Source organism: Moschus berezovskii, chromosome 28, assembly GCF_049115385.1.
Source record: "Moschus berezovskii isolate FMDL1 chromosome 28, NW_MosBer_1.0, whole genome shotgun sequence".
In the NCBI taxonomy this organism is placed as follows: Eukaryota; Metazoa; Chordata; class Mammalia; order Artiodactyla; family Moschidae; genus Moschus; species Moschus berezovskii.
In genome coordinates, this window is record NC_142487.1 from 29,085,682 (window position 1) to 29,101,188 (window position 15,507).

General features: G+C 36.0%; 1 protein-coding gene across 6 annotated transcripts in view; it reads left to right on the top strand.

The window, feature by feature from the left end:
• RELCH (RAB11 binding and LisH domain, coiled-coil and HEAT repeat containing) overlaps positions 1 to 15,507 on the top strand; it is a 110,026-nt gene that overhangs the window by 20,282 nt on the left and 74,237 nt on the right. For all 6 annotated transcript variants that reach the window (XR_016036694.1, XM_055417481.2, XM_055417482.2 and 3 more), the window contains exons 2-8: positions 1,848 to 1,937; positions 7,897 to 7,968; positions 8,080 to 8,135; positions 8,239 to 8,352; positions 13,311 to 13,514; positions 13,615 to 13,706; positions 14,331 to 14,621. Coding sequence is in view for 5 of the 6 variants with exons in the window: in XM_055417481.2 (XP_055273456.2) it covers positions 1,848 to 1,937; positions 7,897 to 7,968; positions 8,080 to 8,135; positions 8,239 to 8,352; positions 13,311 to 13,514; positions 13,615 to 13,706; positions 14,331 to 14,621 (919 nt within the window). In the remaining variant the exon portion in view is untranslated. The remainder of the gene's footprint in view (positions 1 to 1,847; positions 1,938 to 7,896; positions 7,969 to 8,079; positions 8,136 to 8,238; positions 8,353 to 13,310; positions 13,515 to 13,614; positions 13,707 to 14,330; positions 14,622 to 15,507) is intronic.

Below are 15,507 nucleotides of genomic sequence, written 5' to 3' on the forward strand. Positions count from 1 at the left end.
TCAGTTTTTTTTCCAACATTTTTTTTGAAAATTTCAAAGCTTAAGAAAGGTGGGAAAGAATTTTTACAGCTGATATCTACCGCCTCGATTATGCGGTTAGAGTTTCACTGTGCTTGCTTTACCTACCACCTCGCTCACGCAGTTGGAGTTCCCTGTGCTTGCTTTCTCTCCGCGTTATCCCCCTCTCTGGTCCTCTGCCCGTCTGAGGGCTCATCTTATGTTTTGCGCGCTCCAAGTTAAGTGCAGAGATCAGTATTGGTGGTGGTTTAGTGGCTGAGTCGTGTCCGACTCTTGCAGCCACTTGGGCTGTCACCTGCCAGGCCCCGCTGTCCATGGGACTCTCCAAGCAGGAATACTGGAGTGGATTGCCATTTCCTTCTTCAGTGGATCTTCCCGACCCAGGGATAGAACCCAGGTGTCCTGCATTGCAGGCAGATTCTTTACCGACTGAGCCACCAGAGAAGGTTTTCAGTACCGGTGTGCTTCCCTCTAAATATATCAGCTGCGTATCACTGACTCGGGCTCAATGTTTAGAATGCACCTTTTTTTCTTTTGAGGCAAATTTAAAGACAGTAAATATATGTCTCAAGTATACTATTTGATGAATTTTAACAAATGAATACACTTGTGATGACCCAATCTCCTGTCAATTAATGTCACCCCAGAAAGTTCCCTCATGCCTCTTCCCAGTCTGTCAACCCCCACTCCTTTCATCCCCCAACTCCAAGAACCACTGTAATGATTTTTTCTGCCGTGAATCACTACTGTCTATTCTAAAACTTCATGTAGATGAAATTATACAGTGTGTGTTCTGTATAAAGATTCTTTCATTCATCATGAAGCACTGAAATTCAGTCATGTGGCATATATCAGAAATTTTTATTGCTGAGTAATATTCCTAATTTCAACCGATTTTAATATGAACTTTTGAGATTTCTATAGTAAATATTGTTATTTGATATTTGTTGGTTTATGCTTAAATAAATTATGCTCTAATGATCGGTGTACTTGATTCCCTGTTGTTTGTTTATACTATCTAACAACATTAGTTAATAGTAAGTTGTTATTTATCAGATATAATTAAAGTGCAGAGAAATTAAATGCTTCTCTGAATACAAACACTGTGTTCTCAGTAGAGAATTTCACTTAGTTCACCTTAATAGGAATTTAAGATAAGAGGCACATTGATAATAGCATAACTCTATTTGAGAAGTCAACCATTTCAATATTGGCATATGCTAATTGTTTTAAATGGAGGTGGGGGAGCCATCTGTGGATTTCAAACCTATATTTCTGTAATTTGCATTCATTTCCCTGATAGTGCTTTCTAAACAGATACTGTATTCCTTAGAGCAATATGTAAACAGCAAGTACTCTGTAAGTAGCATGATTTAACAAAGAGTTGATCTATTGTCCCTTCTTTGCATTAACTTGGTACATCTCCCTTAATAAGTGTCAGCTTTGATTTCTTCCTTCAAGTGAGAATTTTTACAGTGTGTTTTTCTGTTTAGAGACACTTAAAAATCTGCCTAAAGCTAAGAACACTCCATACCACCCCCATGCACTGAAAACACAGTCCTTAGCTAGGCTGATTGCATTATACCCTGTGTGTGTCTTGTTCGGGAGTGAGAGATCTGGGCAGGGAAACTCGAGTTACTTCAAAGTACTTTAATTAGTATGAGCATTTTTACCTTATAGTTTTAATAGAATTCCTATACCTTAGAATCATAGTTTATTAACTGGAAAAAAAAATTATAGGTAATTGATTTCCAGTCCCTTATTTTGGCAGTTAAATAAAAAGCTGTTTAATTCTTCTTTTTTTTTCTTCTGTTTTTGATTTATTACAGATCGAGCTGGGAGCATCAGCACCCTTGATTCTTTAGATTTTGCAAGATATTCAGATGATGGTAACAGGGAGACAGATGAGAGAGTGGCAGGTAAGATTCTGAAGGCAGATTCGGATTTTTTGACATTCTGGAAATAATGAGATGACTTGAAAAATTCTCTTCCTTCTACAGTTCAGTATATGAATAGAACCATATAGTTATCGTACAAAGTTACATTACTAATTGTTTGCTTTCAGGGAGCATTCCTGAACGTTCAGCAACCCCCAATGGCTCTTTCCAGTGGTGCTCTTGAGTTTTTGGTTATGTGTGCCTGCAACTACTGAGTTCTGCTCACAGCTAACGGTTTACAGCCATGTAGTTGTAAAACTCGTGTAAAGCAGGTGTAAGTCAGCCACGGTTTAGTGCAAAGTTATCTGGACCTTGCTCTCCTCATTCCTTTTATCCTCCAGACCAGGGCTAAATAATATTTACATAGAATATACCAATGCAACTCTGCTGATGGTTAAAAATTGGTTTAAATACTTCCATGCTGATTGGTGATCAAAACTTTGTCTTCATTCCTTGGATTCTCCATGGCTGCCACTGCATCCCTCTAGAAACTTCATTTGACTTTCCTGTGATCCTGAAAATAAAGGTTGTTAATGTTTGGTCCACTCAGGGCTTCCTGGACTTTGCCCATTCCAAAAGGAAGACCAGCATCCTTTTTAGCTGCTTGACTCCTCATGCCAGCCTCCTTCCCCTCCCCACTCCCCCACCAGTTTTGCCTTTTTGGCGTCACCACTGGCTCTGTAGGGACCTCAGGAGACCGACTTGTGCCCCCTGTATTCCGCCCTCGTCAGAGGGGGCCAGTTGGACTCTTCTGGGGTCCACCCTGCATTCACCAGTGCAGAGGCTCCGGCTCCTCAGATGTCAATGACTGGTGCCTTTCTGGTGCTTCAGGCTGTGACTGTCAGTTATTGAAGTAGTCCTGATTGTTTTTATAGGAGTTGTGGTTTTCACGGGACGTTGACCCTCAGTTAGGCATTTTACCCCACTGCAATGGTGGGCACTCCTGGCGTAGGAAAGATGCCACATGGGACAGGTGGAGCCTGTGGGGGCCCTTTGGGGTCAGGGAGCATCCACACTGTGGCTTCCTCTCTTCATCAACCCTGTTGAATTTTTTTTTCCCTTTACTGGAGCAAGGTTGTTAAAACCTACCATATATTCACCTGCTGTAGTCATCGTAAATAAAGATGAGTGCTGTTGCGCACTAATTTTTATATGGCACTTTCTCCTTTCTGAACACTTTGTAAATGTATCTTAACTCATTAAGTTATAGAATTATCCTCATCTTCCACTCTCCAAGAAACTGAGGCACTCAGAGAGTCTTAAGACTTCAGTGGCAGAGCTAAGACTCAAATGTAGATGGCCCAGCAGCAGAGCCCACGACTGATCATACCATATGCCACCTCCTAGGGTGAAGGATTAAGTTTGACCTATGTAAAATGACATTCCAATATGTGCTTTTCATTTATTGCTTGAGAAAAGAGCTACTGAAGTTTAAAAATCTCAAACAGTATTACATTTTTAGTTCAGCAGAAGCTCAGAGAGGATTCGGGAGTGAGAACAATAGCAGTATCAGCTGAAGGGGGAAGTCACTGGAAGACTTCAGTGCAGCTGCTTCCTCGATAGTCATGATTTAGTCGTAAGCATTGTTAATTGACAGCTGTGTCAAAAGAACAAATCACATCAGTAATATCTGAAAATTAGCAAATCATATGGGAATTATTTCAATAATTTTAGGACTCATCCCCCTTATTACATCATTTGTTAAGTGGCGTTATGTTATATTTAATTATATAGTAAATGTTAAGTGTTATATGTTTTATGTTATTTATTAAGTGTTAAATACACGGTATTTTAGTTTATTTGAAACTAATGACTCATTTGAAAAAACCCTGATGTTGGGAAAGATTGAGGGCAGGAGGAGAAGGGGACAACAGAGGATGAGATGGTTGGATGGCATCACCGACTCGATGGACATGGGTTTCGGTGGACTCCAGGAATTGGTGATGGACAGGGAGACCTGGCGTGCTGCGGTTCATGGGGTCACACAGAGTCAGACACGACTGAGCGACTGAACTGAGCTGAACCAAATATATTTAGTTTTATATATTGTATTATTGTTCAAATGCTTATGTATTCGAAAATAACTTCAACCCAGAAATAGACCATGTAATTATTTTCATTCCTCTAATTTTTATTTGAAAACCTAAAGTCAAATTTAAGAGGTTCATCATTATTCTCGTTATTAGGTATGCTAGTATTTTTAATTAGGGGAAACATGGATGTAAAAGCAAGATGTTATAACTAAGCAAAATGCTATAACCAAACATAACTAAGAATGAAAATTTTAAATAGTTGGTAGTTTTGACCTTATATTTTTAATCTAAAAATTATACTCTTTCTCTTAAGTTTGGGAAAATAAAGTAATTTTTGCTTACTATATAATGCTAATATATAAATACATGCGGTCTTGAGAAAGACAAATAGTATGTGATATCACTTATATGTGGAATCTAAAAATAATGCCAGTGAATCTATATATAAAACAGAAATAGACTTACAGACATAGGGAAAAAACTTGTGGTTCCCCAAAGTGGAGAGAGAGGGGAGGATGGGACGGATTAGGAGTACAGGAGTAACAGATATTAACTGCTAAACATAAAACAGATAAGCAACAAGGGTTTACTTCATAGCACAGAAGTTTATACCTAATATCTTGTAATAACCTATAATGAAATATAGGCCTACAAAAAGTGGAATGACTGCTATACACCTGAAACTAACACCGTATTATGAGTCAGTGATACTTCAGTATAAATGAATGAATGGATGCAGTCTTTCATCTTCACTGGGAAAAGGAAGAAAATACATGTTATTCCAAGAAAATAACCTTTAGACTCTTAGGGCTGTTGTTGAACCAAGCCTGTTGTTGAACCAATTGTGGGATATGTGGCTGAAAATTTAAATTAATCACAGTTCCCATTTCCAAAGAGATTTTTGTCTCTTTACTAACCATTGGTAGTAACTTGGAAGCTAATTGAAAGACCAGTAATTGAGAAGAGATAACTACCATGTCATCTGTCATTGGATCACATGTAAACCTTACTGAGAAAGAACAAAAATCTCTTTTTGATGTTCCTGTACCAGTCTTGGGCAGAAAGAGTTTATAGATAACACAGGTTTTGAGTCCATTGCCCCATGATGCAAATGTAGGGTCTGCTTCAACCATTAATAAACTGTTTATCGGACATATGTGTGTGTGTGTGAGTGATATATATATATGTATGTGATGATTTTCATCATCATTTTCATAAATTTAAATATCTGGTTATTTTATCAAATCTGTGCAGGTATTCCTTTAATGAGGAAAAGATCTCTAAATGAACAGATGTTTATAGAGCACCATTATTTGGAGTTTTGTGCTAGAAGAACTAAGACTTAACAAATATTTTAAGATAGTAGTGATACACACTTGCATATATCTCAAGTCATTAGTGCCTGATCTAGTACCCCTGATACAATACCAGTATTATCCAGCCTTGACTGAGAAATAACTGTTTCAGCTCACCTAGAATGGCTGATACTGACGTAGTCACTAATTATTTTGGTCAGATTACAATGTGCAGTGTTACAGTATACCTATATCTGTCTTTGCAGTTGTTACTTTAGTTCCACTAAAACTGCATTCAACAGTGTTGGGCTAGTAGAGGGTGGGGGCAGTGGAGTGAGCAGGCTGGTAGCTGGTTCCTACAGTGTTTCTTAAAAACATTCACTTCTTCAAACATTCTTATGAAGAATCATAATCTTTGAAAACTACTTGGAGGTTGCTTGTTATAATGTATCACTTTACAAAGTCATAAGTTTTGAGTTTTAATCCAATATCTTTTAATAAAGAAGTGACAAATTCATATGTGTGTAAATATATCTGTTCAGACCTTTCATGTAAAACTTTTCACGTAACTGCAATTATTTGATCATACTGTGCCTTTATAGAGATGTGCTGTAGCTTCAAAGATATGCCTTTGTCTTCTGAAGTCTGTATTATATACTAAGAAACATGCAGCAGAGTGAGTTCATCTCAATAAGCACTAGCTATAAAAGCAGTGGTAACTTCAATGGCATTTGGCAATGTATGTGTCGATGTGCATAAAAATATAAATTCTTGCCGTCTGACATGGGTTTTTCTGGCTTTCTGTGCCTTGATCATTCATTGTTTTGCTGTTGGTCACCTAAACTTTCACCAGTTGAATTGAGTTTTTGGGTTTTTTTTCACAGTTTGTGTTTTAACCAGTTTTTTTTTTTTTCATATTCTATCATTCTGGTGCAGGGCATTTCTGATCTGCAATTGTTCTGTAACATATCTTAGTAAATTGTAAGTGATAGGAAAGTATGATATGTATACTTTGCTTATGGTATAGTGAAGTGCTTATAAATCAAAACCTAGAGTTTTGAAATAGAAGAAAAGTAAATCTACTCTGTAATTAACCTTACACGTTGAATCTGTGCAGTCTGACTTTAAATACAAACTCTAAGAGTTTCCAGAAGTGTAATTTTTAGGGAAAATGTTTCTACTTTGTTGCACAGAAATGTTTGCAGATCAGCATTGCTGACGACCAAAAAAAAAAGGTCATGTACACATCATCTGATTTTTAGCTGTGCTTCCGTGTTGCTGCAGTGAAATTCTGTGCATCAAAATAATTGGCCTTCATATACTAGATGTGATTCAGTTACATCTTAAGTTTTTAATGAAAATGTGCAAACTGAGTGAATTCTATTTTTTCCATACATTTTTATAGCTTTGTTGTCTCTGATAGCATTTCATTTGCCATCTTATTTTTTCTGTTTATTAGTCAATCAGGAAAAAGTTGCATCTCTGAAGTTTTAAATTTACTCATCTTTATGCAGAACTATTTAAATAGTCATTTTTTTAATATCCAGTTGTGACAAAGATCACTTAATTTTCTCAGAGCTTTACTTCACAGAAATGACTTTTCCCCCCAACACTTTTTTCTTCGTAGCAGTATTTATATATTTTAAAGAAAATTCCCAGTAAAGACATAGTTAACTCTTGCTCGTGATGAAACATTTCAAAAAGCTCATTAAAATATTTCCTCAGTATTCATGTTTCTTGTATTAGACTCTGCAGTAACAGGAGAAATCTTTACGTTTCATTAGTACCTCTTAATGTGAACAAATATCTGTTTGAAGAGTTGTCAGAAACTTTGAAATTCTACTTAATTTTATTCAGTATCCTTAGATAACTACACTCTTAGAATTGTACACAATCATTTGCTTTAGAATGATTTTAATTGTAACTTAAAAAACAAGCGTATGTCTATTCTTTGGCTTTAAATGAAACCTAAAATAAATCCCTTGGAACTTTTTTTAGGTATGTGTTTAACATATCTGTGCTTGTTTACAGAAGATATAGACTTGCTTCTAGAAAAATTGATAGACATCCACATTTGTAAGATACTTAAAACATACTTCTTCAACATCTTAATGAAAGAATATATTCACTGTTTCTGTATGTTGATTTATAACATTATTCTAGATAAATACTTTTTTTTAATCCTAAGATTTTCTTTAACTGTATTTGCTAGGACTTCATCTAAGCTTTGTCTTTGCCCCTAAAATTATGTCACCTGGAAACATTCCATTCCGTTTCTTACCTAGACTGAGTGAAGCACACCACCTAAGCTTTTATTTGCCCAAATGAGAGTGAGCCATAGGTTTTGTTTTTAAATAGAGCTCTTCCTTGTCAGACAGCTGGAACATCTGATCAGTAGTCCCCTGTATTCTAAAACTATGGAAAACATTCACCAGTTTGCTTGCAAATCAACTCTGCTGCATGCGTTCACAAGTTTCATAAAGATTGCATGCTTTCTGTTTTCAATACAAATTGTATTTTTTTTTCATACCCATCCTTGCTTTTTATTTTTTATTTTTGTTTCCCTTTTCTTGGTTGGATGCCTGTGTGTGTTTATTCCAAATCCCTGTCCAGTCCTGGAGTTTGAACTACGGAAAGCCAAGGAGACCATTCAGGCCCTCCGAGCCAACCTGACAAAGGCTGCAGGTGGTGTACATACAACTTTTTTGAGACTTTTTCTACTTTGACAATGTAGAAGTAGCTGAGATATTTTCAAATGTAAAAGAGTAAATTATTATTTGTATTTTCTTCCACCAGAACATGAAGTTCCTTTACAGGAACGAAAAAATTACAAATCAAGTCCTGAAATTCAGGTGGGTGAATAACAGATCTAAGAGTATCTTCCATATGAAATGGAAGCACAGTATTGAAAGCAGAAGACTTACAGTACTGTATCCATCTTTTATCTATCTCTAGGAGCCAATCAAACCTCTTGAAAAGAGAGCTCTAAACTTCTTAGTCAATGAATTTTTATTGAAGAATAACTACAAGCTGACATCAATAACGTTTTCAGATGAAAATGATGATCAGGTACAGTTTCTTTTTTTTACAATAATTTGTTTCCTTTCTAATTTATAATGTACTTATTTTCTCTTTTATCTAGCTTTAATTTTTTTAAAAGTTATACATACAGTAAAATTCCATAATACCAAACTACTGAACAGAAAAGAACATTTCAAATTGATGAAGATTGGTTTCTATTTTAAGAAACTAGAAAAAGAAAACTAACTGAAGTCCAAAGAAATTAAAAGGAAGGAAATATTAAAAATGAGAATGTATCAGTGATATAGGCAACAGAGAACAACAGAGAAAAATTAATAACAACAAAAAACTGGGTTTTTGAGGTTAATGAAGTTGGTAAACCTCTAGCCTAACTTATTAAGAAAAAGAGACAAGAAGCAAATTATCAGAATCTGGAATGAGCAAGGTTATATCACTGTAGATACCTACCAGATATTTAAGGAAGAATTAATACCACTTCTCCACAAACTCTTCTAGAAATTGAAGAGAAGCAGTTGTTCAAAACTCATTCTATGAGACCAGTGTAATTCTGATTTCAAAAGCAGATACAGACCTGGCTAACAAAGAAAATTGCAGGCTCATTTTCCTCATGAGCATGGATGTAGAAATTCTATATAACATTTTACTATATTAAATCCGACAATGTGTAAAAGTGCTAATACACAATGACCAAATAGTTTATCTGAGGAACATAAGATTGATTAGTCCAAAAATCAGTCATTGTAAATTCACTGCTTTAAGAAACTTTTCAAAAGAGAAATCATATGATCATCTCAAAAGAAAACATTTGACACGATCAAACATGTCTTTCCCGTAAAAACTTTGAAGAAATTAGGAATTGGGAGGAATTTCCTCAAATTCATAAAAGACATTTACAGAAAAACTATCACTAACCTCATACTTAATGATGAATGATAAGGAACAAAACAGGAATGAATATCTGCTCTCACTACTTCTGTTGGATATCATACTGAGGAATCTAGCCAGTATAGGCAAGAAAAAAAATAGAAGGCATATATCTTGGAAAAGAAGAAAGAAAACTTTCGCTGGTAACATGATTATATGTAGAGAAAATCCTATAGACTGCATTAAAAAAGACACTAAATAAGTGATGATAGACAAGTTGTAGGATTCAAGATCAGTAAACAAAAATGAATTGTGGTTCTGTATGCTAGCAACAAGTATTCAAATTTTAAAGATACCATTTATAAAAGTATCAAAAAATAGGAAATACTTAGGGATAAATATGATGAAGGATTATGCACGGAAAACTATTATACATGCTGAAAGAAAATAAACAAGACATAAAGAAGAGACGTTGTGCTAGTGGATAAGATTCAGTATTGTCAAAGTATCAATTTCTGTAAATTGATTTGTACTTTTAACACAATCCTAATCAGAATCTCACCAGCTTTTTTTGTAGAGGTTAGCTTATTCTGAAATTTCTATGGAAATGGAAATAACCTTGCCTAGGAAATCCCATGGATGGAGGAGCCTGGTAGGCTGCAGTCCGTGGGGTCGCTAAGGGTCGGACACGACTGAGCGACTTCACTTTCACTTTCACACATTGCAGAAGGAAATGGCAACCCACTCCAGTGTTCTTGCTTGGAGAATCCCAGGGACAGGGGACCCTGGTGGGCTTCCGTCTATGGGGTCACACAGAGTCGGACATGACTGAAGTGACTTAGCAGCAGCAGCAGCCAAAACAACTTTAATAAAGAAGTACAAAATTAGGGGACTTCAACTAGTTGACTTTAAGCTATTATAGTTTAGGCAGTGTCTTATTGACATAAACGTAGACAGATCATTGGAACCTAGTGGAGAGTCAAGAGATTAACTTACACATAGATGATCTTTTGATGTCTAACAAAGCACGCAGTAAATTCCATTCAGAAAATATAGTCTTTTTTACAATTGGTACTGTAACATTTTGATATCTATATACTGCCAGAAATGAACTTCACAGCATATACAAAAAGTAATTCAAATGGATCATGGATTTAAATGTAAATTCTAAAGCCATAAGGCTCCTCGAAGAAAACAAGGAAAAATTCATTGCAACCCTGGAAGGTAGGCCAAGATTTTTTATATATGACACCAAAAGTATGGTGTTCTTCATCAAATATTTGTTCTCATCAAAGTCAATAGCTTCTACTCTTTGAAAGCAACTCTAAACAAATGAAAGATGAGCCATAGATTAGGTAAAATATTTCAAGTAACATATCTGATAAAGAATTTCTATCCAGAATATTTAAAGAACTCTATAAAATGAATAATAAAAAAGCCCAATTTTTAAAAGAATGAACAAAAAATTTATATAGGTGATTTTATAACAAACATATATATCATTTATAACAAATATAGATGATTTATAACAAAGAACATATATGGATATCAAATAAACACATGAAAAAAGATGTTCTACATCTTTAGTCATTAGGTAGATAAAAATTAAGTCACAATGAAATACCATAGCACACTTATTGGAATGTTTAACTGAGATTGTACCAAGTCTTGGCAAAGATGTGGAGTAAGTGGAAATATCATCATTGCTCATGGGAATCCAAAATGGTACAGTCACTTTGGAACATTTTTTGGCAGGCTATTTTAAAAAAATTAATACCTTCACCACCTATATGACTTGATCATTCCATTCCTAGATATTACAGTCCAAGAGAAGTGAAGGGAGATGTTCATACCAAGACTCCTACATGGTGTTCACACTAACTTTATTTATGATAGCTGACATTAGGGAGACAACCCAAGTATCCAAAAGCAGGCAGTTGAATAAAAAATTTTGATGTATCATTACAGTGAAATGCTAACTCAGCAACAAAAAAAATGAACCTCTGACAGATACAACAACATAGATTAGTCTGAAAATCGATAATCTGGATGAAAGAAACCAGGCAAATAGAGTACTTGCTGTGTGCTTCCACTTATATAAAATTCTAAGAAATGTAAACTTGTAACAGTAACAGAAAACAGAACAATATTTGCCTCGGAAGAGAGGGAAGTATTACAAGCGGCCAGTAAAACCTTTGGGCATTAACAAGTCCATCTTTTTTTTTTAAGCTTTGCTATTTAATCTTTTTTTTTTTCCTCTGCGGTATTTGTTTATTTTTGGCTGTGTTGGGTCTTCATTGCTGCGCTGGCTTTTCGCTAGTTGCAGCGAGTAGGGACTACTCTGTAGTTGCAAAACTCGGACTTCAGGGATGTGGGCTTCAGTCATTGCAGAACATGGGCTCAGTAATTGCAGCTCCCAGGCCTGAGATCAAACAGGCTCAGTAGCTGCGGCACACAGGCTTCATTGCCCCACAACAGGCGGGATCTTCCCAGGTCAGGGATGGAACCCGTGTCTCCTGCGTTGGTAGGCAGATTCTTTACCACTGAGCCACCAGGGAAGCCCCCAAGTTCATCTTCTTGATTGCAGTGATCTCTTCAGGTCTGTACTCAGATGTCAAAACTTAGCAGATTGTACATTTTAAATTAGCTTGTGGATTTAAGACTTCCCTGGTGGCTCAGACGGTAAAACTGTCTGCCTACAATGTGGGAGACCCAGGTTCGATCCCTGGGGAGTGGGGAAGATCCCCTGGAGAAGGAAATGTCAACCAACTCCAGTATGCTTGCCTGGAGAATCCCATGACAGAGGAGCCTGACGGGCTACAATTCATGGGGTCGCAAAGAGTCAGATTTAAATTGTGCAGTTTTTTATTTATTAATTATATACCCCAATAAAACTATTTTATAAAGGGCAGTGCAAGTGCTCATCAATTACTTATTCTTTAACCACTAGTGATGTTTAATGGTAATTTCAACTGACCCTAAAGCAGTTCTGTCCTAGAGCCCTCACTCCTTTCATGTTTACTCTCTGGCTAAAATGTCAGACTTTTTACCTGATTTTATTTTTGATCATTTATCTTAGTGGCCTGATTTTATCTTAATGGCTCTATTGTTACGTTAGATTATCTCTTATCCCCCTTGACTAGCCTATAATCTTCTTGAGGCTAAACGAATCTCTTGTTCATCTCTGTATCTGCACGTTTAGAAAGAGAAAGTGAAGTCGCTGGGTCATGTCCAACTCTTTGCAACCCCATGGACCCTAACCTACCAGGCTCTTCTGTCCATGGGATTTTCCAGGCAAGAGTATGTATAGGAGCACTCAAGACATACTTATTGATAGTTTTCTTATATTTTTATCTGCATGTAATTGTCTTACTGTTTCTTGATTCACTCTTGCCAGTTCTTTCCTTTACTTCCTATCTTTCCTTTCTGTGGTGCTATGTGAAATTTTCTTATTGTAAATAAGCAGTCTTTTATTCTCAACTTCTCTCTGAATATCCTTTTTTTGTTGTTTTTTTTAAATTTTAGAAATTTACTATCTTTTAATTGTTTGGCTGTGATGGGTCTTTGTTGTTGCACGTGGGCTTTCTCAGTTGTGGCGAGCTGGGTTACTCTTCATTTTGGGGTACGTGGGCTTCTCATTCCTTGGTTTCTCTTGTTGCAGAGCACAGGCTCTAGGTGCATGAGTTTCTGTAGTTGCAGGTTGCAGGCTCAGTCGTTGCAGCCTTCGAGTTCTAGAGCTTGCCCTGAGCAGTTCCAAGGCATGTGGAATCTTCCCGGACCAGGGACGAAACCCAGGCCCCCTACAATGGCAGGCAGGCTCTCATCCACTGTGCTACTAGGGAAGTCCAGAATATCCTTTCTGCTGTAAAGAAAACTTATCTCTCCACTGAGGACCCTGTTTCCCTTATTTTCCAAGTATGACGTGGGGGGGTGCATCTCACACTCTAATCCTGGACACTTCCTGACTCCCAGGATGTTATTCACCAGGCACATACACTGTGACATTATCACACAATTATGTTGAGTTTTCAAGATATTAGCAATAAGGAAAAGATACATCTCAAAATGCAAGATAAAACTGCCACATAGATTTTTTTATGTTACTGTTTTTTATCTTTTAGGATTTTGAACTATGGGATGATGTAGGATTAAACATTCCAAAACCTCCAGACTTACTGCAGCTCTATCGAGATTTTGGAAATCATCAAGTAACTGGGAAAGACCTTGTGGACGTGGCCAGCGGTGTAGAAGAAGATGAATTAGAAGCTCTGACACCAGTTTTAGGCAACCTTCCTTCAACCCTTGAAACTCCTCAGACTGTAGAGGTGAGAGGTATTAATAATCAAGTCCACAAAAAGTGTTTAAGCCATGTAAAAGCAGACTATGAGATGTTGAGTTTCTGTTTTTCTCCCATTTTGATTTTAGAACTCCTTGCTAGTACAGAAATTAGAAGATAAAATTAGTTTATTAAATAGTGAGAAATGGTCTTTGATGGAACAAATCAGAAGACTTGAAAGGTTAGTACTTAATCATCATTTCTATAAAACCTCTTAAAATTATTAAAGAAATTGACAGATTATATAAACATATAAGATAATATTTCAGTTGTAAGGCATAATTTTTCATATCCTAATACTTCTGGGGGAAAAAAATCTTATAATTGCTTATATACTTAATGTGTTCTTTTCCCTCCAAAAGTTGTTAATCACTGTAATAATCATAAAATCATATATGTCTTAGAACCAAGGAGTAAGTTATTTTTTACTTTTTCAGGTTGTATCAGTATTAATAAAGTAACTTCTTCGTGCTAGTGTTATACATGTTTTCCATTCATTATTTCATTTAATTCTTATACTCATGATGTGGGTTAGATGGAATTTTCCACATTTTACACACGAAGAAGGCTAAGTAATAATCCAAAGCATAGTTTATAAAAACATTTTTATGTTTTATAAGAGTCTGTGGCTACATTTCTATATGAAGCATCAATATATATGGTACAGAAAAGATTAATTAGTTGCCAAACCACTTTCTATTAATATGTTATACTTTTAAAGCATTAAACCCAGTATGAGGTTTATGCTATTGCCAAAGTCTTAAAAAATACAATTCTTCTCTAATAATTTATCTTTCTTTTACAGTGAAATGGACTTCCTCAAAAATGAACACTTTGCCAGCCCTGTAGTTTGTGACTCTGTTCAGCCTTCTTTGGATCAGTCTCCCCACAAAGACTCTGAAGACAGTGGACAGAATTCAGTTATAAATAGTTTGGACAAGGGAGAAAACAAAGATGTCCATCTTTCAAAATCAGATGAAGTTGATTCCACTGTTCCTAAAGAGAATTTCCCACATTCTTTCCCCAGGAGAGAAAGAGGAGTACCATCTTCTTCTCCATCAAGTAAAAACACAGTCCATTTTGATAAACCCAATAGGTTAGTATGTGTCCTGTGTTTTGAAATGCATCTTTCAGCTATTTAGTACATTGTCAAACTAGAAGAGTTTCAGTTCTAGAATTTTTATGTGTCTGGCATGAATTTAATACATAGCAGAGTCCACATCACTGCAAAAAATCACAAGTGATTACTAAGTTAAATTGTGTTAGAGAGGAATAGACCATAAGTGAACTAGGTCCTGTTTGAGCTAAGGACTTACACCCATAAATGATGCGTATGTTCTGTGTGCTGTATTTTACCCAGTGTGTTTTACCTTTTCTGTGTTCTACAGTCATTATCAGATTCAGTAGAAAGTTTTGATATTAAATAGTTGCCTTTACTAAAAAGGTAATTAGTTCTTGATCTTAGTCCTTTTTCCTGTGTCTGCTTCCATTAGTAACATTGTATCATCAATATTATCTTAATTCATTTAATTTTTATTGAATCGCAGTGATTGAACTTAGATGACCAAATCGGGTCCCTTGCCGATCATGATTATGTTTTCTAGTAGAGGAGACAAAGAGTATTTACAATGTGAAAAAAGAACCTTGTATGAGAGAGGAATATTTATTGAGTTCTTTATATATGTCAGGCACAGTTCTAAATGCTTTACATATGCTAGCTTAGTTAATCCTCACACATTCCCTGTGATGCATCCTGAGCCAATCATACCTCCTCCTCCTAATAAATGGAGGAGTATTATAGCAAGTGTTGGGATGTAACAGGAAAGCATGGCTAATTTGTTTTAGACTTAAAGGTACTCATTATTAGTGAGAAGTATTTGAATTTTTTTTTGCAAATTTTTTGACTCATATGCCACAACTTTGTGTGTGCTTGTGTGTGTGTGTATGTGTAGGTATTATGAGGAGATCATAGGAGTGAAATA